This window comes from Pipistrellus hanaki (genome assembly GCF_964339955.1).
Source record: "Pipistrellus hanaki genome assembly, chromosome: 5".
NCBI classification, from domain to species: Eukaryota; Metazoa; Chordata; class Mammalia; order Chiroptera; family Vespertilionidae; genus Pipistrellus; species Pipistrellus hanaki.
Window position 1 is genome coordinate 89,041,735 of NC_140507.1, and position 21,426 is coordinate 89,063,160.

General features: G+C 51.5%; 1 protein-coding gene across 1 annotated transcript; it reads left to right on the forward strand.

The window, feature by feature from the left end:
- Nucleotides 1-2,167: 2,167 nt before the first annotated feature.
- On the forward strand, nucleotides 2,168-21,217 carry TIMM44 (translocase of inner mitochondrial membrane 44). The gene is made up of 13 exons (XM_084884832.1): nucleotides 2,168-2,325; nucleotides 8,562-8,663; nucleotides 10,723-10,893; nucleotides 11,819-11,899; nucleotides 12,804-12,932; nucleotides 14,391-14,530; nucleotides 14,820-14,905; nucleotides 15,560-15,652; nucleotides 15,760-15,884; nucleotides 17,263-17,313; nucleotides 19,360-19,449; nucleotides 20,216-20,326; nucleotides 20,677-21,217. The coding sequence occupies exons 1-13, from the start codon at nucleotides 2,281-2,283 to the stop codon at nucleotides 20,794-20,796; spliced, it is 1,344 nt and encodes a 447-aa protein (XP_084740958.1). The 5' UTR covers nucleotides 2,168-2,280; the 3' UTR covers nucleotides 20,797-21,217.
- Nucleotides 21,218-21,426: the final 209 nt, after the last annotated feature.

Sequence of the window (21,426 nt, forward strand, 5' to 3'; positions counted from 1 at the left end):
GGAGTGAACTGATGATTCTTGGGGAAAAGGGGAGAGGGAGATGTGGGAAGAGACTGAACATAAATTGTGCACCTATGGATGAGGACAATGGGGGGTGGGGAAAGGACAGAGGGTGGGGTGAGAATGGGGGGAAAGGAACATTTGTAATAATATGAACAATAACAATTTATTAAAAAAAATAAAAGTTAAAACATAATTTAAAAAAAAAATTCGTGTGGAATAATGTCTTAATAGTACAATATACCTAAGTATCGTTGCTGATCAAGTTTATCTTATCATGCTGATGGTGTATCCCAATGGAGATGGCTTCTTCCAACAAGACAATGTGCCATGCCATGGTGCTCGTATTGTGCAGGAGTGTTTTCAAGAACATGAGGGAGACTTGACCTTGCTTAGGTGGCCCCCACAATCACCAGATCTCAATCCAATTGAACATGTGTGGAACGAAGTTAAAAGAGCCATCAGGCAGCTGGTTCCACAACCATCAAATCTCACAGAACTGGACAGTGCTATTCATCAGGCATGGTGTCAGATTCCTCACATCACCTTTCAACATCTCGTGGAGTCAATGCCAAGAAGAATCGCCACAGTATTGAAGGCAAAAGGTGGCCCAATGAAGTATTAATGGGGTGGTCATAATAATCTGGCCACTCAGTATATATACATGCATATTAGTATATAATCTATATATATTTATATTAGTATATAATCTGGTCACTCAGTGTGTGTGTGTGTATGTATGATATTATATATTAGTATATACACTGAGTGGTCAGATTATTATGACCTCTGAATGCATAATAATCTGGCCACTCAGTGACCTTTTGATTCCTTGATTGATACTCCACTGAGCCACACAAGCTGGGCTAAAATTTCTAAAAATGTGACAGTTGGCTCTCACCAGCCAGTACACACTGGCTTCAGCACACTCTTGTAAAAAAAATCTTAACCCACTGAACTCTGGCTTCCACAGCCACCATTTAACCAACACCCTCTTGCTCAACTCAGCAAGGACCGCCATATTGTCAGAGTTAAAAGGATGATGGACAGAGTTCTGCCTTGCCTGCATTCTCGGCAGCATTCAGTGCTGGTTGCCCCATCTGCCTTCTCCAAGACCCTCCAGGTTCTCTTCCTCCCTGTTGAGCAGACCTGCCCTGTATCCTATAAGGGCTCTTCTTCCTCCATTTTACCTTTGGGCCTTTGATATGGCCTGTTTGACACATTCTCCTGTGTGCCCTTGTCCAGCTCCATGGTCCCAAATCCAGCTGAAAGCGCAAACCTTCTCAGCTAGTTTGCTCCTCTTGGAATAAAGCCCTTTCAAAGCCAGAGCGGCGCACACACATCTCTTGCTCACCCCTAGGTGGCGCTCCTGAGGGACAGCTATACAGGTCAGTCCAACCTTGAAGCAGGGAGTATATGCACTCTTTCAAGTCCCACAGACCTTATCACAATTTAATAATGCAAAAAGCTTCAAATAGGACTAACGCAGCATCCATGAACTCCCAAAGAGGCCATCCCTTCCTCTCCCCAGCCTCAAAGAGCTGGGTGGCGGCATTCTATAAATGGGAAATCGCAGCTGGCCTGAGCTTCTTCCGGGCAAGGTATCTCAATCCACACGGAATCGATGGAGAGGTGACCCCCACCAGCCTGGTCTCATCTGTCCTGCCCCAGGAGCCTTCCCAGACTGCCATACAAAAGTGGGCTCATCCGCTCTTGCTCGTGGAGCAACTCAATTGCCCATCTGGCGGTCACTGTCAGTCAACCAGGCATTATCAGTGAGAGCCAATCAATCACTATCTGGCTGGTTCGCTGGTCAACCAGCCAGATTCCAACTGAACCTGTTCTGGTGGCAGGTCACTCGGCCCCTGTGTGCGTCCAGCCGCCGGGGCCCAGCGAGTTCTAGGGGGGAAATCTCTGCTCAGGACAGAATCCCAGCCCTCAGGCTCCGCCCCTTCGTAGTCTTATCCAATCCCACGTCTTTGCCTCACAGGAGTTCCCGCCCCTCCCGGGCCACATCCAGTGGCAGGCCCCGCTCTTTCGAAATTCTGTCCTAACAGAGCCCTCGCTCTTCGGGAATTCCCCGCCCCCCATTAGGCCTCGCCCCTATCGGAGCCCTAGCTCCAAGGCCCGCCTCCCTGGGAGTGCTATCCAATCAGAGTCACTTTCTCTCCTCCACACCGCCGTCGGGGCCGCTCGTCCCAGGCCCCCGGCGTTCCGGGCTGACGCGACGGATGACACCATCAGGCCGCGCGGCGGGAAGGTCACACGGGGTCCTCCAATATGGCGGCGGCGACGCTGCGGACAGGCTGGTGCCGCTGCCCGCGGGTGAGCAGACCTGTGGGGCCGGGGGAGAGGGAGCTGGAGGGGGGCTGACCGTAGGGAGCTCCCGGCCCCCGACCCCTAGGTTCTCCTTCTCCTCGGGCCCTTGGCCCCCGCGGCCTTTCCCAGGTCTCGGCGAGCGGCGTGGGGCCGGACCGTGGGGCCGCTGAGGCCGGGGCCGGGGCCGGGGCCCGGAGCTGGGCCTGCGGCGGGCGCCGGGCGGGCCGGGCGGGAACGGCGTTGCGCGCGGCCGGGGCGGGAGCGGATCGCGGTGCCTCGCCTCCCGGTCAGGCCCCACGGGGCTGGCGCCCAGGAGAGAGAAAGTAGCGAGGAGAAGGCGAAGATCCATGACAGCGTGGCCAGCGTTCCTGGCCAGGTCCTCTGCCCTGCCTCCGGCCGGCCGTGCGCAGGTGTGGGCGGAAAACCCTGTCCCGGCTGAGAACTTTGTCGCAGGAGTTGGTGTAAAACCCACTCAGGAAGCAGAACCTGGTGCTGCTGATGCTTCCTCTGTGTCCCAGGTTAGGACCGGGGACAGCCTGGGGGAGCGGCCCGCCACCGTCTGAGCTAGCGGGGTGGTGGACCCATCTCATGGGGCTTACCGGGGGGACCTCGGTTCTTCCCGCCCTTCCCGTCCCCGCAGAAAAGATTTTGAGGTCAACAAAAAGGAAAGGAAAGCCAAGACCCCAAGAGACAGCGGCCCCGAACTCCTGGGTTGTGTGGTTTAAACCAAAAGGATGTTACCGGGCAGATGAGAAGAGCCCTCGGTTCTTCCAGAGACAAAGTGTAGAGCCCTAGCAGCCGGTTTGGCTCAGTGGATAGAGCGTGCCGCTCCCTCCCCCTTCCCCCAGCCCCTCCAAGGGTCGGGAGTTCGATTCTGGTCAAGGGCGCGTACCTCAGTTGCAGGCTCCTCCCGGGCCGGGGTAGGTGAGGAGGCAACCAATCGATGTATTCCTCTCACATGGATGTTTCTGTCTTTCCCTCTCTCTTCCACTATCTAAAAATCAATGGGGGGAAAAATCCTCGGGTGGGGATTAAAAAACAAACAAACAAACAAACAAACAAAGTGTAGAAAAAAGCAAGCAAAAATGTATTGACCGCAGCAAAAATAGACAGGAGAGAGAGACAAGGAAGGACATAGAAGTAGTAGGAGAGCCTAGGCTGGCTGCGTGGGCTCCCTGAGAAGTGGGAGAAAAGGAGGGGAGGGAGCCTTGGAGACAGGTCCCGGAGGTTAGCCCAAACGAGCTACTGCTGCCCATTGCTCCCCTGGTTGCAAATCTCATGGGGTCCCTTAGAAGTTAGGGGATACACGTGGGGGGGAGCGGGGCGTGCTGAAGGAGAAGGGGAAGGGAATGGATGGTAGTACTAGGGTGCTTCCTGGACTTCCATTCGCAGGGGCTTTAAATGCTGGGCCTTTAGGGGAGGTCTTAGAGGTAGAGCAGTAAAATATTCATCAGCTTTTGCTGATGTACCAACATGAAATTTATTCTCTTAATTTGTCCTTGAGTGTGGTTGGCAAATGGCACTTAACTAGGTTTCTATTATAGTAAAGTGATTTAAGCTGTTTACCCTCTGGTTGGGGAAGAGAAGTGCAAACTGCTTACTCTTACATGTCCTGGGGTTTAGAGATAGGATTTACTAGGTGGACACAAACTGCTGTTTATCTCAGTTTCCCTATTCTGCTTCTGGAATTTTCCTAGCTTTTACTATGCTATAACATAAAGCTGTTATGTTATGTAGGTCATTCTGACTCTAGAGCCAGATTCTGGAGGAAGGAAAATATTTCATTGGAATCTGAGTGCGGAGAAAAATAGTTTTGGACTGATTTTTTCCCTTGGCTTTGTCTTTTGAATCAGGGTTTAGAGGTTGAATCTGCATGTGTTTGGATTTGGGCAAAGAGGGAACCAGCCTCAGATTTGGTCCTGTTGCGGGATTTCTCTCCAAGTAAGCCATCTTCAATTTCTGACTGATGCTGAAGCCAGTGCCTCCAGAAACAGTGGGTGTAGGCATACAGAGAAGTAAAACAAGTTAATTAAACTCCCAAGAGTTAACTTAGAGTAGCTATAGAAGTATGGGGTGTTGCCTAGGGTATGGAATAGAGAAAGGAAAGACCCATGGAAGGTAGAAATGAAAGATTGGTTCTACAAATACTCCAAAATTTATATGGAATCAAGAAAGACCCCCAATAGCTACAGCATCTCGAGAAAGAAAAACAAAGTTGGAGGAATCACAATACCAAATTTTCAGTTATACTGCAAAGCCACCGTAATCAAAATAGCCTGATAACTGGCACAAGAACAGGTATATAGATCAATGGAACAGAACAGAGACCCCAGAAATAAATCCCAGCCATTATGCTCAATATTTAACAAAGGAGGCAAGAGCATACAATGGAGTCAAGATGGTCTTGTCAATAAATGGCGTTAGGGAAATTGGACAGATACTTGCCCCGCCCCCACCCAACAACAACAAAAAGAAACTAGACCACCAACTTACACCATACATAAGAATAAACTCAAAATGGATAAAAGACTTAAGTATAAGTCATGAAACCATAAAAATCATAGGAGAAATCATAGGCAGCAAAATCTCAGATATCTCTGGTAGCAATGTTTATAGATACATCTCCTAGGGCAGTGGTCAGTAAGCCGCAGTGGCCACTCTGTTGACTAATGAGTTTGCCAACCACTGACCCTAGCATTTAAAAGAGGAACACTGGCTGAAACCGGTTTGGCTCAGTGGATAGAGCATCTGCCTGTGGACTGAGAGGTCCTGGGTTGGATTCCGGTCAAGGGCATGTACCTTGGTTGCGGTACATCCCCAGTAGGGGGTGTGCAGGAGGCAGCTGATCTCTCATCGATGTTTCTAACTCTATCCCTCTCCCTTCATCTCTCTAAAAAGTCAATAAAATATATTTTAAAATAAATAAATAAAATAAAATAAAAGAGGAACACTGTGGCTCAGTAGTTGAACTTTAACCATGAACTAGGTCAGTGGTCGGCAAGCTCATTAGTCAACAGAACAGCTTGCGAGCAGCCGTTTGCCGACCACTGTCCTAGGGCAAAGGAGACTAAGGAGAAAATAAACAAATGGGACTACATCAAAATGAAAAGCTTCTGCCCAGTAAAAGAAACCATCAACAAAACGAAAAGGTAGCCCACTATATTGGAGAACATATTTGGCAATGATACATCTGATAAAGAATTAATATTCAAAATATATAAGGAACTCATACAACTTAACAAAAAGAAGACAGACAATCTAATTAAAAAATGGGCAAAGGTGCCGAAACCGGTTTGGCTCAGTGGATAGACTCGCACATGTGTCAAACACAAGGCCCGCGGGCCAAATCCAGCCCGCCAGGCCTTGCAATGTGGCCCGCACCGCGCTGTCATCACTGCACTCCGCTGTCAGTTTATGACATTGTCAGTTTATGACTGTTCAGTAAACCATTCGGCCCGCGATTTAGGCTGGATTTTAGATTTTCGCCCCTTCTCTGATTGAGTTCGACACCCCTACAAGCATTGGACTGCGGACTGAAAGGTCCCGGGTTTTATTCCCGTCAAGGGCATGTGCCTTGGTTGCGGGCACATCCCCAGTGGTGGATGTGCAGGAGGCAGCTGATTGATGATTCTCTCTCATCAATGTTTCTAACTCTCTATCCCTCTCTCTTCCTCTCTGTAAAAAAATCAATAAAATATATATTTTTAAAAATGGGCAAAGGACTAAATAGACACTTTTCCAAAGAAGACATACAGATGACCAAGAGACATGAAAAAATGCTCAAAGTCACTGATCATCAGAGAGATGCAAATGAGGTACTATCTCACACCTGTCAGAATGGCTCCCATCAACAAATGGCGAGTGCTAGTGAGGTGTGGAGAAACAGGAACCCTAGTGCACTGCTGGTGGGAATGCAGACTGGTGCAGTCATTATGGAAAACAGTATGGAGTTTCCCCCAAAAATTAAGTATGAAACTTCCATTTGACCCTGTGATCCCACTCCTAGAAAACCCAATACATCAATCATAAAGAATGTATACACCCCCTATGTTCATAGAAGCACAATTTATAATAGCTAAGATATGGAAACAGCCCAAGTGCCCATCAGTAGATGAGTTGATAAGCAAGTTGTGGTACTTTTGTAACATGGAATACTATGCAGCTGTAAAAAAAGAAGAAGAATCTTACCATTTGAGACAGCATTGAATGCCCTGCAGAGTATTGGGCTAAGTGAAATAAGTCAGTCAGAGAAAGACAAGTATCACATGATCTCACTCATGTGGAGTCTGATTAACAAACTGATGAATGGAGTGGATTCAGAGACATGGAAGCATGGAACAGAGTGCAGAATCTTGGAGTGAAGGCAGGAGATGATGGGTGGGTGGGAGGTAATCAACCAAAGACCTTGTATGAATCTATGCATAACCCATGGACACAGATAATAGGGTGGTGAAGGCCTAGGGTGGGGGACCGGGGTGGGCTGGAGGAGGTCAATGGTGGGGAAAGGAATATTTGTAATACTTTCAACAATAAAGATTTATTTAAAAAAAAGAAGACAACGAAAGATTGGTTCTATCAGGCCATTGATATCAATGTACCCAGCTCCATGCTGGGTTCTGGGAAACAACATTGAACAGGACCTGCATAAGCCCTTACTTCAGCGGCATCTTTGCCAAAGTGGCTCCCTAAATTGCCCTGCTTATAGCCTGACCCTGGACCAGGACATGTTAGGTTTTTTCCAGGGTTGTGCCTGGTACAATAAGTTATCAGTGTTTACTTCTTTAAAATTTTATAGAGAAACATCAATTTGTTCTTCCACTTATTTATGCATTCATTGGTTGATTCTCATATATGCCCTGACTAGGGTTCAAACCCACAACTCTGGCATATTGAGACAATGTTCTAACCACCTGAGCTTAGGTGGTTATCATTGTTTACCTCTTAATGTGCAGGTCTCTGGTCTTACAAGGCCAGCAGAGTGGGTGGGCTTGTGAGAAAAGACTGCTTGCCGTCAGCATTGAGACTCAGCCTGCCCATTGTCAGACTAAGGGATTAAATTGGGGATTTAGCCTTATCCACCATAAATTGGCATTTCCTAGGATCAATCTGGTTTCCCCTAGGTTCAGAGGCGGGAGGGTAGATATGCCCCCTGGTGCTGGGGATCCAGTGTTTTCTCTTCCAACCAGATTCCACTGGCTTCTCAGAATTTGGGAAGATTGTGGAGCGGTTAGCAAGTGGCAGGCATGGGATAAAAATTGGCAAATGAGACCTAACTGATTTTGCTCAGTGGCTAGAGCATCAGCCTGCAGACTGAGGGTCCCGGGTTTGATTCCGGTCAAGAGCATATGCCCAGTTGTGGACATGCAGGAGGCAGCTGATCATTGGTTCTCATCATTGATGTTTCTCTTCCTCTCTGAAATCAATAAAAATATATATATATTAAAAATTGGGCCGAGCCGAAACCGGTTTGGCTCAGTGGATAAAGTGTCAGCCTGTGGACTAAAAGGTCCCAGGTTCCATTCCAGTCAAGGGCATGTACCTTGATTGCCGGCACATCCCCAGTGGGGGTTGTGCAGGAGACAGCTGATTGATGACTCTCTCTCATCGATGTTTGTAACTCTCTATCCCTCTACCTTCCTCTCTGTAAAAAATCAATAAAAATACTTTTTTTTAGCCGAAACCGGTTTGGCTCAGTGGATAGAGCGTCGGCTTGCGGACTGAAGGGTCCTGGGTTCGATTCCAGTCTGGGGCATGTACCTTGGTTGCAGGTACATCCCCAGTAGGGGGTGTGCAAGAGGCAGCTGATCGATGACTCTCGCTCATAGATGTTTCTTTTTTTTTTTTTTTTAATATATTTTATTAATTTTGTACAGAGAGGAAGGGAGAGAGATAATTAGAAACATCGATGAGAGAGAGTCATCAATCAGCTGCCTCTTGCACAGCCCCTACTGGGGATATGCCCGCAACCAAGGTACATGCCCTTGACCGGAATCGAACCCGGGACCCTTCAGTCCCCAAGCCGACGCTCTATCCATTGAGCCAAACCGGTCTCGGCGATGTTTCTAACTCTCTATTTCTTTCCCTTCCTCTCTGTAAAAAATCAATAAAATATATTTAAAAAAAAAATTTTTTTTTTTTAATTGGTAAATGAGTCTTAGACAACTCCTGCTTTTTTAGTGTGGCCTATTTACTTCCTAGTTACCCTCTTATCTGAATAGTTATTCTCTTTTCTCCCCCATTAGAGATGCCTTGGCGGTGGTGTCCAGTTTCTGTCCAGCCACAATCTAGTGCCACTGCCCCGTGGAACCTATCAGATACCCAGGCCAAATGGAGAGCTGCCCCTGGTGAGTAACCCGGTCAAGCGGACAGAGGGGGAGGCCCGAAAAATCAGAACTAGTTGGCAGGAAAGAGGGCTGCAGGGTGTTGCCCATATTGCCAGGCATTCCATATCTAAGGCCTTGGGAGTTACGAAGCCTAGCGTACCTGGTCTCCATGTCCCTAGCAGTGCTCAGCGTTGTCAGGGTAGGAACCCTGCCTCACGGAGTAGTACAATGTGTCAACTGATGGCTAGAAAGGTGTGCTTTGTGGTTTCTCCTAGTGGTCCTTCACTGCTCAAGGCTATTCCTTTTCTAGGTGACAGCCTTATAAGCAATCTGAGCAACTCCAGAGTGTCCCCCATCATATCCTGGGGCTTAGTTTCTCCAGGCTACACCTCCCCCATTCTTTATGTTGTTCTTCACAGTAAGCACTTTCTAGAGCTTTTGCCCTCCCTGTCGCTCCCTGTTGGTGCCTCACCACCCCAGGGAGCAAAGCCCAAAACCTGACCCTCTTCCCCAGTCTGCACTGGGCAGCCTTGTCCAGGCTCATCTCAGCCGTTTCCATGCAGACAGCTAGTTTCCTGGGCCTGCCTCACTCAGGCTTGACTCCCTGATCCTCTCCTGGTGCTGTTACAGGCCTGGGACAGGCCCTGTGGCCTCTCTCTTTACTTGTCCAGTCCCAACGGCAGTTCATAGCCCCTGAGGGAGTATCAGGGCTGTGCAAGATGGCGTAGCCCCTGGTGTTTTTAGAACTTGGAGTCCTGTGGAGAGTAAGGATGGTCGGGGTGCCTCAAGACAAGACAGCAGCCTGCCAGGGTGCATCTGGACAAGGCAGGCCGCCTTCCTGTGGAGTAGCCCTGAGCTTGTCAAACGTTTCCTAGGGCTCAATGGGCTGGGGAGGCAGTTGCTCTTGAAATCGGTAAAGCGAGCCCCCAACCATGGCAACATACCCTACACATTGCGGTGGCAGTGGTAGGAGCAGCTGAGCACACTCGGCCACTTCACCGTGACTTGACTCTCATGGTCGCTCTTTAAGCATTCTCTTTTCTGAGCGTGCTCTCAGTTACATAGTGCCAAAGCAGGGATCTGAACCTGGGTCTGTCTGACCCTGTGTCTTAAGCAGTGCACCACACTGTTCCTGGAGCAGGGCCTCTTAGAGTCTGGCCTCTGGGTGTGTTGGTGGAGAGGAACTTTGAGCTTGAGCTCTCTGACTGTGATCCTATGGGCCAAGAGAGGGAGATCTGGACCAGTGTGCAGGCCTTTGGGTGACATGTAAGTCCCAAATGGGGACTTGGGATGGCCCTAAATGAAGCAGTTAACTGGCCCCAGAAGCCTGGGGAGCAGGGCCCTGTGCCAGCTCCTTTGGGATGAGGGGCCACAGAATCCTTCAAATTCAGTTTTGGGTCATGAGCCCCTTTGGTGTTGACCTTGGCCTTGTGTGAGCATGTTTGAATCCCCAGGAGGATTCCAAGCTCCTCCAGTTTTCGTTGGAGAAAGAGCCTTGCATTTTGTTTTACTTTTAATAGAATTTTTTTTTTAAGTTCTAGATTCACAGAAAAATTGAACAGAAAGTGCAGAGAATTTCCATGCAGACAGCTATATACCTTCTCTCCTCCTCAACACAATTTCCCTGTTATTCACATCTTGTATCAGGGTGGAATATTTGTTACAATTGGTGAGCTGATATGGATACATTGTTAACTGAAGTATATAGATTACATTAGGATCACTCTGTGTGTTGAACATTCAGTTTTGGCAAATATAATCATTTGTATTTATCGTTATAGTATTATACAGAATAATTTCTTCTGCCCTAATAATCCGGAGTCCTGTTTATCCCAAACCCCAAGTTTTGCCTTTTCCAGAATTTCATAGTGTTGGAATCAGACTGGCTTCTTTAATTTAGTAACATGTTTTTAAATTTCCTTTAGGTCTTTTCATGGCTAGATAGCTCACTTCTTATTATTGCTGAATAATATTTTGTTGTCTGGATGTCTGTACTTTTTAAATTTGTCTTGTATTGTTAAACCTGTATAAACAGAAAGGAGAAAATTAAAAATCCTTCATTCCTTTTACATCTTTCCAGTTCAAATCCTATTCTTCTGGAAACAGAAAAGGCTTTCTCTCCGGCTTGCTAGATAATATCAAACAAGAATTAGCCAAAAACAAAGAAATGAAAGAAAGTATTAAAAAATTCCGAGATGAGGCCCGGAAGTTGGAAGAATCCGATGCGCTCCAGGAAGCCAGAAGGAAATACGTGAGTCCCTTTGCTTCGAGTCTCCCTCAGTGGGCACGCTGACTTTCAGAGCCAGGATTCTCCTGGCCCCAGACAGTGCGAGGCGCTCAGTGTGGACGGGGAAGAGCGCTTTTGTGGAGTGAGTTCGCCTTGGTGATGATAGCTGCCTAGGGTTCAAGAATGTGTCACCCAGCTTTCCAGTTCTGTAGGGACACGGTGCAGCATTGGCTTCTGGGAGTTTGTGAGAAATGCAGGGCCCTCTACCTGCTGGTTAGAATCTCCAGCTCCATGGACCCCTTTGTGACCCCCAAGCACTGGGTTTGGGGTGAGCTGCTCCTAAGAGCCTCCAATCATAGGTCCTCTGAGTGATATGGATAGAATGTGCCTCAGGGTGGTTGAATAACTACTAATTTCCCTTTCCACCTCTTATCAAGTAGCTGCACTGAGTTGGGGTGCACTGCCCCAGGTCCCTTAATTTTTATTCTTTTGGGCCCCTTCCAGGCAGTGTACAAGCCCTGTTCCCTCTGAGTGACCCCCAAATCTCTCAGATGGATGTGACTACCTGTGTGGGGATTCAACCCAAGAGAAGAGCACTCTTTTCATTAAAGTCGGGGTTGGGCTGAGGAGTCCTTTGGGGGTACAGCAGGCTAAGATTGGGTGGAGTGACTGGGTGTGAGAAATGCTGCAGTGACTGGTGACGGGGTGGGGGTGGGGGGGGGACTGGGGAAGGAGAATACAAGCTGACAGGAAAGACCACCCCCTGCCACCCAGAGAAAGATTCAGGACCAAGGCCCTCAGCAGCTGAGACCCACAGGCCAGGCAGTGGGGGTGGTTAGAGGCCATGCGAGAGGTGAAGTTTGGGGGAGCTGAGAAAACGTTTCTTTGGTCTTTTGGCTCTCTGGTAACTGCTATATAGTAACAAAAGGAAATAACATCCTTTCTATAGAAAACCATTGAATCCGAAACCGTGCGGACCAGTGAGGTGATCAAGAAGAAGCTGGGGGCTATCTCGGGCACTGTGAAGGAGGTAATGGCCTCTGGGTCCCTCAGTTTCCTGCCATAGCCCCGTGGCCCATGTGCAGGTATGACTTGGGAGCTAACGAGGGGAGAGCCAGCCTGGCATGGTGGCTTCCAGAGTTCAAATACACAGCACCCTCAGGAAGGAAGGGAAGTCACACTTGCCCACCTGCCAGGCAGTTTACTACTTAATTAGAAGTGAATGGTCCACCAGCCAGGACACGAAGATAAAATAAAGGTTTTATTCTGCCTGCCTAAAAGCAGAAGGGGAGGGGACAGGTTGTCCCCAGGGGAGAGTAGATATGAGGTTGAAATCCCACGCCTCCCACCCACCCACAGTGTGGGGTCCTTCTTCTTAGTGGTTCTGTTGTTGTGGGCAGGAGAGGGAAAACAGGACTTTGTAGGTTCTAGGCCCAATACTAGGCACACCCTCACTTTTTTTTTTTTTTTACAGAGAGGAAGAGAGAAGGATAGAGAGCTAGAAACATCGATGAGAGAGAATCATCGATCAGCTGCCCCCCTCACAACCCCCCACCGGGGATGTGCCTGCAACTAAGATACATGCCCTTGACCGGAATCGAACCCAGGACCCTTCAGTCTGCAGGCCGACGCTCTATCCACTGAGCCAAACCAGTTTCGGTCCCCCCTCATTTTCTTACTCCCTCTCCCTGGACTGCTGCTCTTGTGGCATTCTGGACAAAGGCCAGTTGACCTAGAGAACAGCACCCCAGAAATTGTAGGCAGTGTTCTCAGATGTGTGTGCCTCAGACTTGGGGCCTGAGGAGCCATATGAGCTCAGAGTGCCTGTTCCTGCCCACCCTTTGGAGAATGAGGGCTGGCCTCGGTTCCAGAGGTGCCCCCATGGGTCTCCAAGGTCACTACGCTGACACCCTCTCCCTTTTCTGTCTCAGTAGAGTCTTGACGAAGTCAGTAAAAGTGACCTTGGCCGGAAAATCAAGGAGGGTGTGGAGGAAGCAGCCAAGACTGCCAAGCAGTCAGCTGAGTCGGTGTCCAAGGGTGGGGCCTTCAAAGCCCTTTCCCAGGTGAGTTAGCTGCTGGGGCCTGCGTGGGCTCTGGCCCTCTGAAGCTGAGAGCCAGAGCTCCCACCTCAGAGCTCAACCCTAGAGAAGGCTGCCTGCACAGTGGGACTGGTGAGGAGAATCCACTCGAGGTTGAAAGTCCTGCTGCCCTCCTGGCTTGGTGACCTTGGCAAGTCGCAGCCCCTAGGGAGCTGCAGGTTAATGCCCTGAGAGAGCCTCTCGCCTGCTCTGTTTGCTAATGAGTTTGCCGACCACTGCCCTAAGCTATGTCCATAACCCAGAGTTCTGTTGCACTGGGGGTGACTTGGGTCCTGAATTCATTCCAGTAATAGTTTCACATGCCAGGGCCTCTGCTGCCATGGAAGCCACAGAAGACAAAGTTCAAGTTCCGACTCTTGAAGGGTTTGGAGGGACAGGAAAGGGTTCAGGCAGTTTCTGAGTGACGTGTCGGAGGAACACAGGGAAGGGGTTGTAGACAGACGGAGCAGGACCTGTGCAAGTACAGTGTGCTTGGTATATGCCTCGCCACTGGCATGGTCAGAGCGAATGCAGGGGGCTCAGAGGGAGGCCAAGAGAAAGCAGGGACCATCGGAACGGTCCTGTAGGCCTCAAAGGACTTGAGTTTCCTCCAGAAAGTGACAAGGAGCCAAAGAAGGATACAGGTAGACCTTAGAGATGCTGTAGGATTGGTTCCAGACCATTGACTAAAGTGAATACCACAATAAAGCCAGTACAGTATGTTACACTGTGCTGTAATCTGTTACATGAGCTATAGCATTATATCTCACATCACAATGTGTAAACCTTAATTTTTTATTGCTAAAAAATTTACCACTATCTGAGCCTTCAGCAAGTTGTAATCTTTTTTGCTGGTAAAGGTAAGAGGGGCTTACCTTTAATTTATAAAAAAACAATGTGTGTGAAGTGCAGTAAACTGAAGTGTGCCTGTATTGGGTGTGGAGGAGGCACAGCTTTCCAGTCTGGACTCTGGTATCAGCACAAAGGAGCCCTGAGAGTGTCTTGGGAGGCCTTAATGGAGCTGCCCTTGGGGTGGAGGGAAGGGAAATGGGTTTGAGAGGTTTGGGGAGGTGAACCCACAGACCTTGGGTCTGCTTGAATCGGGAGCGTGGGGCAGAGGCAGAACTTAGGATGCCCCCGGTTCCAGGGAGAGTGGGATATGGGTCTTAGAACCTGAGGGTCATCTGGCTGCGGGGGGAGGCATGTCTGCTGCTCCTGGAAGGGGAGGGGGCAAAGTCAGGCAGAACTGGCGTCTCCTGGGAGGCTCATGTTGCCAGGCCAGTGGGTGATGTGGGCCAGGTGACCAAAAGACCTGGGGGAGGGGAGGCCCCAGGGTACCACAGCATACACTCCCTGACTTTAGACACAACTGCACCGGCTGAGACTGATCTGTGGGTGTCAGGAAGGTCCCCAGTACCCACCCCAAGCTTTACTCTCCTCCAGGGGGTGGAGTCAGTGAAAAAGGAGATCGATGAAAGTGTCCTGGGCCAGACCGGGCCCTACCGCAGGCCCGAACGGCTCAGGAAAAGGAAGGAGTTTGCTGGAGAGAAGTTCAAGGAAGAGAAAGTGTTTGAGCCCAATGAGTAGGTACCAGTCCGCCCGGCCCAGGATTCTCCTCACTGCCTCCCCATCAGGCTCACAAAAGTTCCACACAGTCAGTTATTGAGTTTATTTTCTGCTCCAGGTTCTCTGGCTCCTTTGAGAGGATTTGTGGGAAGGTAGGAGGTGGGAAGGGGAATAGAGAAGACAGGAAGCTGAGAGATGAGGATGGGGTCACCAAAGCCCCTGAGCTTGGGCCCTCCTCCCCACAGCAACGAGACTGGGCCCAGTGACTCCCCAGCTGCTGCTTACCAACCCCCCCATCTCCCCCAGGGAAGCCCTGGGAGTTGTGCTACACAAGGACTCCAAGTGGTATCAGCAGTGGAAGGACTTCAGGGACAACAACGTGGTGTTCAACCGTGAGTGTTCATGTCACCACACGTGGCTGACAGCAAGGCTGTGACGGGGGACACTTACTGAGCGCTCCTCAGGCTTGGCACAGCCGACCCCCATTTTACAGAGGAGGAGACAGGAATCAGAGAGGACCATTTATTTCTGCCAGTTACTCTGAGTGAGCAGTGGGCACTGGCCGCTAGCTGGCCAGTGTGCAGGGACATTGCCATTAAGGTCACCCTCTTGGCCGTTGTCAGAGCAGGTGATTAGGCACTAAGGCCTCCTTGATGGTGTAGCTGTGGACACGGAGAGACACTTCAGCGTTAGGAAGGCCCGGAGGCCAGGAACCTGGTGCAGATGGAGCCCAAGCCCACTCGGGGCCCTGGAGTTACCCGCTCTTCCTGGCGCGTGGAGCTTCCCAGATGCTGACATAGTGGGGCCACACCATCCTAGAGGCTGTGTTTCCTTGTTCGCACCCCACCCCCCCGCCCCAGGCCCACAGCAGAATGGTCTCTGCTGCCCCTGAGGTAGGTTGGCTGCCCAGTCTGCAGGCTCAGAGAGGTGGTCTTACTTACCCGCCTGTGTCTGGAGCAGCCACACAGGCCACGAGGAGCTCCCAGAAGTCAGGCCGTGGCATATGTTTCTGGAAGGGAGGCCTGACCTCTGACCCGTCTCCTCAGGGTTCTTCGAGATGAAGATGAGGTATGACGAGAGTGACAACACATTCATCCGGGCCTCCCGTGCACTGACAGATAAGGTCACAGACTTGCTGGGTGAGTGGGCGGCTTCAGGACCATCTTGCCTTACCCCCACACCCCTGGGCTGACAGCTGGAAGGGGTTCCCAGCCCCCCTACTTACTCCGGGCTTGGCTACCCCCAGGGGGTCTGTTTTCGAAGACGGAGATGTCTGAGGTGCTCACGGAGATCCTGCGTGTGGATCCTGCCTTTGACAAGGAGCGGTTCCTGCAGCAGTGCGAGAATGACATCATCCCCAACATCCTGGAGGTGGGTGTCCAACCCCGAAGGCCGGCCCTCAGGTGTCCTGTGCTCACTGCCCTGCCTCTGTGCACCCCTAACCTGAGACCAGACCAGAAAGTTCCTCCGGGGATGTTTGGCTAAGGAGAGTGTTTTCTCAGCAGAAATGAGGCTTCAGTCTTCAGAGCATGAGCACCCCCACTCCCAGGCCTTGGCCGTCAAGTGAGAAGGCATCTGCTGCCCACAGCCCCCTCTGGTCCTAGTAGTGGTGGCCCTGACCCACGGTGTGTGTCTCCCTTTCCCTGCATCTCCCTCGTGTTCTCTGCCTGAAGCTGTTCCCTCTGGCTGTCCGGGGTCAGGTGTTTGTCTTCCCGGTGCTAGAGGCCTTTGAGGAAGGAGTCAGGGAGGAGCTGGCTGCTGGCTCTTGGGGTGAGCCCTGAGAAGGGCTTGGGGGATGCATGTGAGCTACAACCAGATCCTCAGTACAGGGAGCCAGACCAGGGCTACTATAGCGGTAGGGGGCGCTCTTCCCTCTTCCTGTAGGTCTCCCTAGGAATCCTGAATCCCATCTTCTGGTCCCCTTGCACCTCCTTTTGGCTCAGAAGTGAGGATGGGGTGGCTTGCTCAAGGTCCCACCCTCCATGAAGCTCTTGTCTCTGTCAGTTGCCTTTTCTCTGCCCATTCACAGCCCCTAACCTCCAGCCCAGCCAAACCAGGCCTTTGGGAGGCCCTTGTAGGATGAAAGAAAAGCCTCAACTTCATGTGGATGCCTGCCCTCTCTGCCTGTCACCTCCCTCCCACCAGCCTCCATATGGTCCCTCTCCCTCCTCTGATTGCCCAGGTCCCTCATGCCACTTTGGGCTGGGCTGGGCGGGGCTGGGCTGGGCAGAGGCGGGAATGGGGTGATTCCTGAAAGCAGCAGTCCATGCTCAGACAGCTTCTTCCAGGGTAAGGTGGCTCAGCACCGGCCTGCCTGCAGTTTCCCACAGGCGCCTGGCCCCGCTCCCTTTTCTGGGCTCCTCCCAGCCCTGATTCCAGGTTCCTGTGGAAGCAGCTCATGAGCCTCGCCATCCAAAGCTTTATCCCCAGGGGAGGCAGAAAGCAGCTTCTCACCTCCTTGGTTCAATTTCCCTGCCAGGGTGAGAGCCTGGCATGCTGCCACCTCCTTCTTCCTTCTACCAGGTCTGTGGGGACCCACCCTGGGCCACATGCAGGGGCTCTGCTCCCAGGGGTCTGGGGAGATGGCACCCCCTGCTGCAGCCTGACTCAAGATCCCCATCCTTCCTCAGCCAGGCCCCCACAACGGGGTCTGCAGAGGAAAGGGTCTCATTGGAGAACATTCTTGAATATTCTTCTGCCTTAAAAGCCCACTCTCATTCTCTTACTTTTTTTGTCTTTTCCTCATTAGGCCATGATTTCTGGAGAGCTTGACATTCTCAAAGACTGGTGCTATGAAGCTGTGAGTACTTTCTTTTTTTTTTTTCTATTTAGGCCTAAACAGAACTCACAGTTTGGAGGACATCTGCTAAGCAGCTGGTCTGGAAAAGACATGACAGGGCCTGTGTCCTGGTTAAAGGGAGGTTCTTATGTTTCACATGCTCAGAGACACAGATCCTTCTGTACCTTATGCACATCACACCACACAACCTGCAAGACTCACCAAGGGCGTAGTGGTGGTCCTTCTAGGGTAAACTAGTCAGAGATGGTCCTTCCAGCTTGCTCTTTCTTCCCTTACTTAGCCTAATGGCCTGGGACGAGGGCAGTCCTCCTGCCTTGTCATCCAGAACCCTTCCTCCATCCTAACTCTGTTTTTAGAAGGCTCATAGGAGAGAAAAGGGATGATAAGAGAAGCATCTGAGTAAGGTGAGTTTTCAGTGTGGCCTATCTGTGCTGTTTCAGGTGGCCCTGAGTGACATACAGCAAGGTCTCATGGCTAGGATGGCCTGGGGTATAGGCTGGGGGCTAGGTCAGGTGGAAATGGACAGTGAGTAACTCTGGGTTGCATTAGATGTTCCCCTGGAGCCCATGGGTGCTGGAGAAAGAGCAGTTGGAGGCCTCAGTGGCCTCCATCATCTTCCTTTCCTGAGCCAGAGTCACACCGTTGGTACAGCCTGAGCACAGAAGCAGTGTTCCAGGGTACACAAAGCACCAGATGAGTTCATCAGCTATTCTTGCTTCAAGATCCCAGAACTCAGATCAAAATAGACATTGATAAATTTCCTGCCTGGGCAGGAGCCATGGGTCCTGACGAGGCCCCACTGCCCCCCAGGGTCAGGGCTGGGGGTCCTGGGGCCACAGGCGGTGCTAGGCTATGAGGAGGCGGGTCTGGTGTTACCGGGAGCGCACTGTCCGCCCTGCTCCTGGCAACCTCCTCATCTCCTCACGGTTTCCATCTTCCCCGCCACCTCGCCTTTCCCTGCTCACCTCCTGACCTGTGTCTTCATGGGGTGTTTGCTTCCATTTTCTTTGTGTTGAGCAATCCAAAGGCTTTTTTGGTCGATTCTGTTCTGTGCCGGCTCAAAAACAACTTGGAAAAAGCAGAGAAATTGTTATATTTTCTTTTTAAACACACCCCTGCATGGTGACTAATCCAGCAGTCAGTTAAAAGGTATTTTTTTTTGTTTGTTTATTTGTTTTTTGTTTTTGCTTTGGAACCATTATGACATGGCAAATTCTGTTTGCCAGAGAGCCGCTGGTGCCCCTGAAAACACAGCTGAGATTATAGCTGCGCACAGAGGTGTTTTTCCAATGTCATCTTTAAGAAATCTCACAAGAAGTGGGGTGGACACCATACTTTTCTCTCTATTGGAATGTCTTCCGTTGTAGTTGCCTGACGTGATATGAGGCTGCGCATGTCCCGGAGGCTGTTTTGGGTGTGGGATAGGCACGAGGGATCAAAGTGTCTCTGTCCCCACCGTCCCGCAGGGAGAACAGGCTGCCGGTGTGGTCAGCTACCTGCAAAGGGCTGGTCAGTGAGAACAAGGCAGTTCGTTTCAAAGCCACCCATGGGTTAGGGCAAATCCTAGAAGCGTTTGGTTCCAGGCCAAGACTTGGAGTGAGATAAATGTGGGAGCATTAAGATCAGCCAAGCATGCCTCTACTTAACCCTGGAGTGCCTTTCAGGTGTCTTTCCGGAGGCGTTACCTACTGCACTGATTAATACCATCTTCATTTGGTAGTCCTGACAGCTCTGTCTTTATAATAAGAAGGAACTGTGTGACTTGGGCCAGCAAATGGGTGGCACCGGCCTCTGTACTTGGACCCATGCTCCTGGCCTCTGCTGCTCCTGGCGTAGCACAGCCAGGCCCTGTGGCTGTTTCTGAAAGGTGCAAGAGCTGAAATCAGGAAACTCTGTGAGCTGCCTGCAGGAAGCATGTTCTAGGATGCTGGCACCTGCCCAAGGTGGGCAGGCATTAGCGGTGCACCAGCCCTCTTGAGCCGTGGCGCCTTGGTGTGGCTTGGTCTTGGGTGGTCCTCAGATGGGCACGTTGGCCTCTTGTTGCAGACCTACAGCCAGCTGGCCCACCCGATCCAACAGGCTAAGGCGCTGGGCCTCCAGTTCCACTCCCGTATCTTGGACATTGACAATGTTGATGTAAGTGACTTTCTGGGTGGGCTGGGTGGACCCTGGGGTTGGGATGGTGTACCGGTCAGCATGAGGAGGGAGCTCCCCATCCCTGGAGGAGTTCCATCACAGGTGGGCACTTTGATTGAATGACCTCAAGGGTTCCTCTCAGTGAAAGTTTCCCATGGTCCTGAGGTTGGAATATTCGCAGGAAAGTGGTAGGTATAAGGGCTGCTGCTGCCCAGATATCGGGGTCTTAGGGCTCCCCAAGGTGATGGTATGCCTGCACCTTCACTAGGAAGGTGTGGGCTTTGTCAGGACTTCTTAGGCTGCCACGTCACCCCCGTTTCCTCCTCGTTCTGGGCTGAAAGCATGCCAGCGCCAGCTTCCCTCCCCCACCTGTGTACGAGGTACCCAACTCTGAGGTCCTTTTGCGTACACTAACCCCCACCCTGCACAGCCCCGGTCTGGGGACCGAGAGGCTGCCAGGGTGTTGGGAGCCCTCATGGGTTCTCAGAAGTTCAGACTCAGTCTCAGTGGAGGGTTTGGATTTGTCCACGGGAAGGGTTTCCTGGGAAATGCCTACACAAAACAGGCCAGCGGGAGGTGACAGGCTGGAGTACTGATTGGGGTGGCTCCTCAGAGTCCCTCCAGGGTGATGAGTTGAGATGTTGAGGTGCGGGGGCCTCGTCCTGGCAGCACCCAGGACACAGGGGTCTCCATATCAAGGGGAGCAATAGGGAATTGGTGGGGACTGTTCAGTGATACCCACCCACCCCATTGGTTCCCCCCACAGCTGGCCATGGGCAAGATGATGGAGCAGGGCCCCGTGCTGATCGTCACCTTCCATGCCCAGCTGGTGATGGTGATCAAGAACGCCAAAGGCGAGGTGGTCGAGGGCAACCCGGTGAGTGAGGGAGGGGGCTAGACAGGGCAGGCTGCCAGCCCAGGACCAGTTGGATGGCAGTGGCCAGCCACCTGCACTGGTGGCAGTTCTGTGACTGGGAGGAGACAGCAGGATGGCACCTTGAGAAGTCCCAGGGCCTGTTTTGGGTCTGATGGAGGTCATAAGGCGACTGACTTGTCCAGTTTTACCAAGTACTGGGTTTTAGGCTGTCCCGGCCTCTGTTCTGGACCCCACACCCACACTCCAACACCCTTCCCTGGTCCCCCAGGGTCCCCACGTCCCGACCTGGCAGCTTCATTCTGCTGTGCTGCGCTCTGCCTCCAGGCCCATACCCATTCCCACTCCTGCAGGACAAGGTGTTACGCATGCTGTACGTGTGGGCACTGTGCCGGGACCAGGATGAGCTCAACCCTTACGCGGCCTGGCGGCTCCTGGACATCTCCGCTTCCAGCACAGAGCAGGTCCTCTGAGCCCGGCAGCCACGCCGGAGGTTCCAGTCTGGGCATCGCAGGGCAGCTGCAGGGGGTGGGAGTGTCCACCTGTGGCAATAGACCTCTGGGGACAAGACTGTCAGCTCCGACCTCTCTCTGCTAGGGTGGATGTAGGGCCAGCTGGACGGGGAATGGCCAGGAACTGTGGAGGGCTGCTCCCCACAGTGCCAGCCCCTGAACCCCCTCTGCTGCTCAGGGGTTGCTGGCAGGGAAAGTCAACAAGGCGCACTGGCCAGACAATGCCAAGAGGAAGAGGCTCTGGCCCAGGGACTCCTCTGGGGACAGGTGGTGGGTCCCACTGGCCATTTCCAGGCTGTTTTAGCTTCATAACAGTGCCCTTATTAACCTGTATGACTGAGATTTGGAAGTGATAATAAAACACCAAAGTGCAGGAGAGCAACTTGGGTGGTCTGAGTTGTCTGTCACTGGTGTGGCTGAGGGGCAGGATGGTCACGGGAAGCAGTCAAGGTCACTGAAGAAACTGTGGACCCAGAAGAATGCCTTGTCTGGTTAGGACCCTGCACTCCTGGGGCGGGGGGGGGGGGGGGGGGGGGGGGGGGGGTGAGAGGATGAGTGAGAAGAAAAGCGAGGGAGGTTTTCTATGAACTG

Coding starts and splice junctions, on each gene's coding strand:
- TIMM44 (XM_084884832.1), top strand. CDS start 2,281: ATGGCGGCGGCGACGCTGCGGACAGGCTGGTGCCGCTGCCCGCGG. Junction 12,933..14,390: donor CCTTCAAAGCCCTTTCCCAG/GTGAGTTAGCTG, acceptor ACTCTCCTCCAG/GGGGTGGAGTCAGTGAAAAA. Junction 15,885..17,262: donor TCATCCCCAACATCCTGGAG/GTGGGTGTCCAA, acceptor TTTCCTCATTAG/GCCATGATTTCTGGAGAGCT.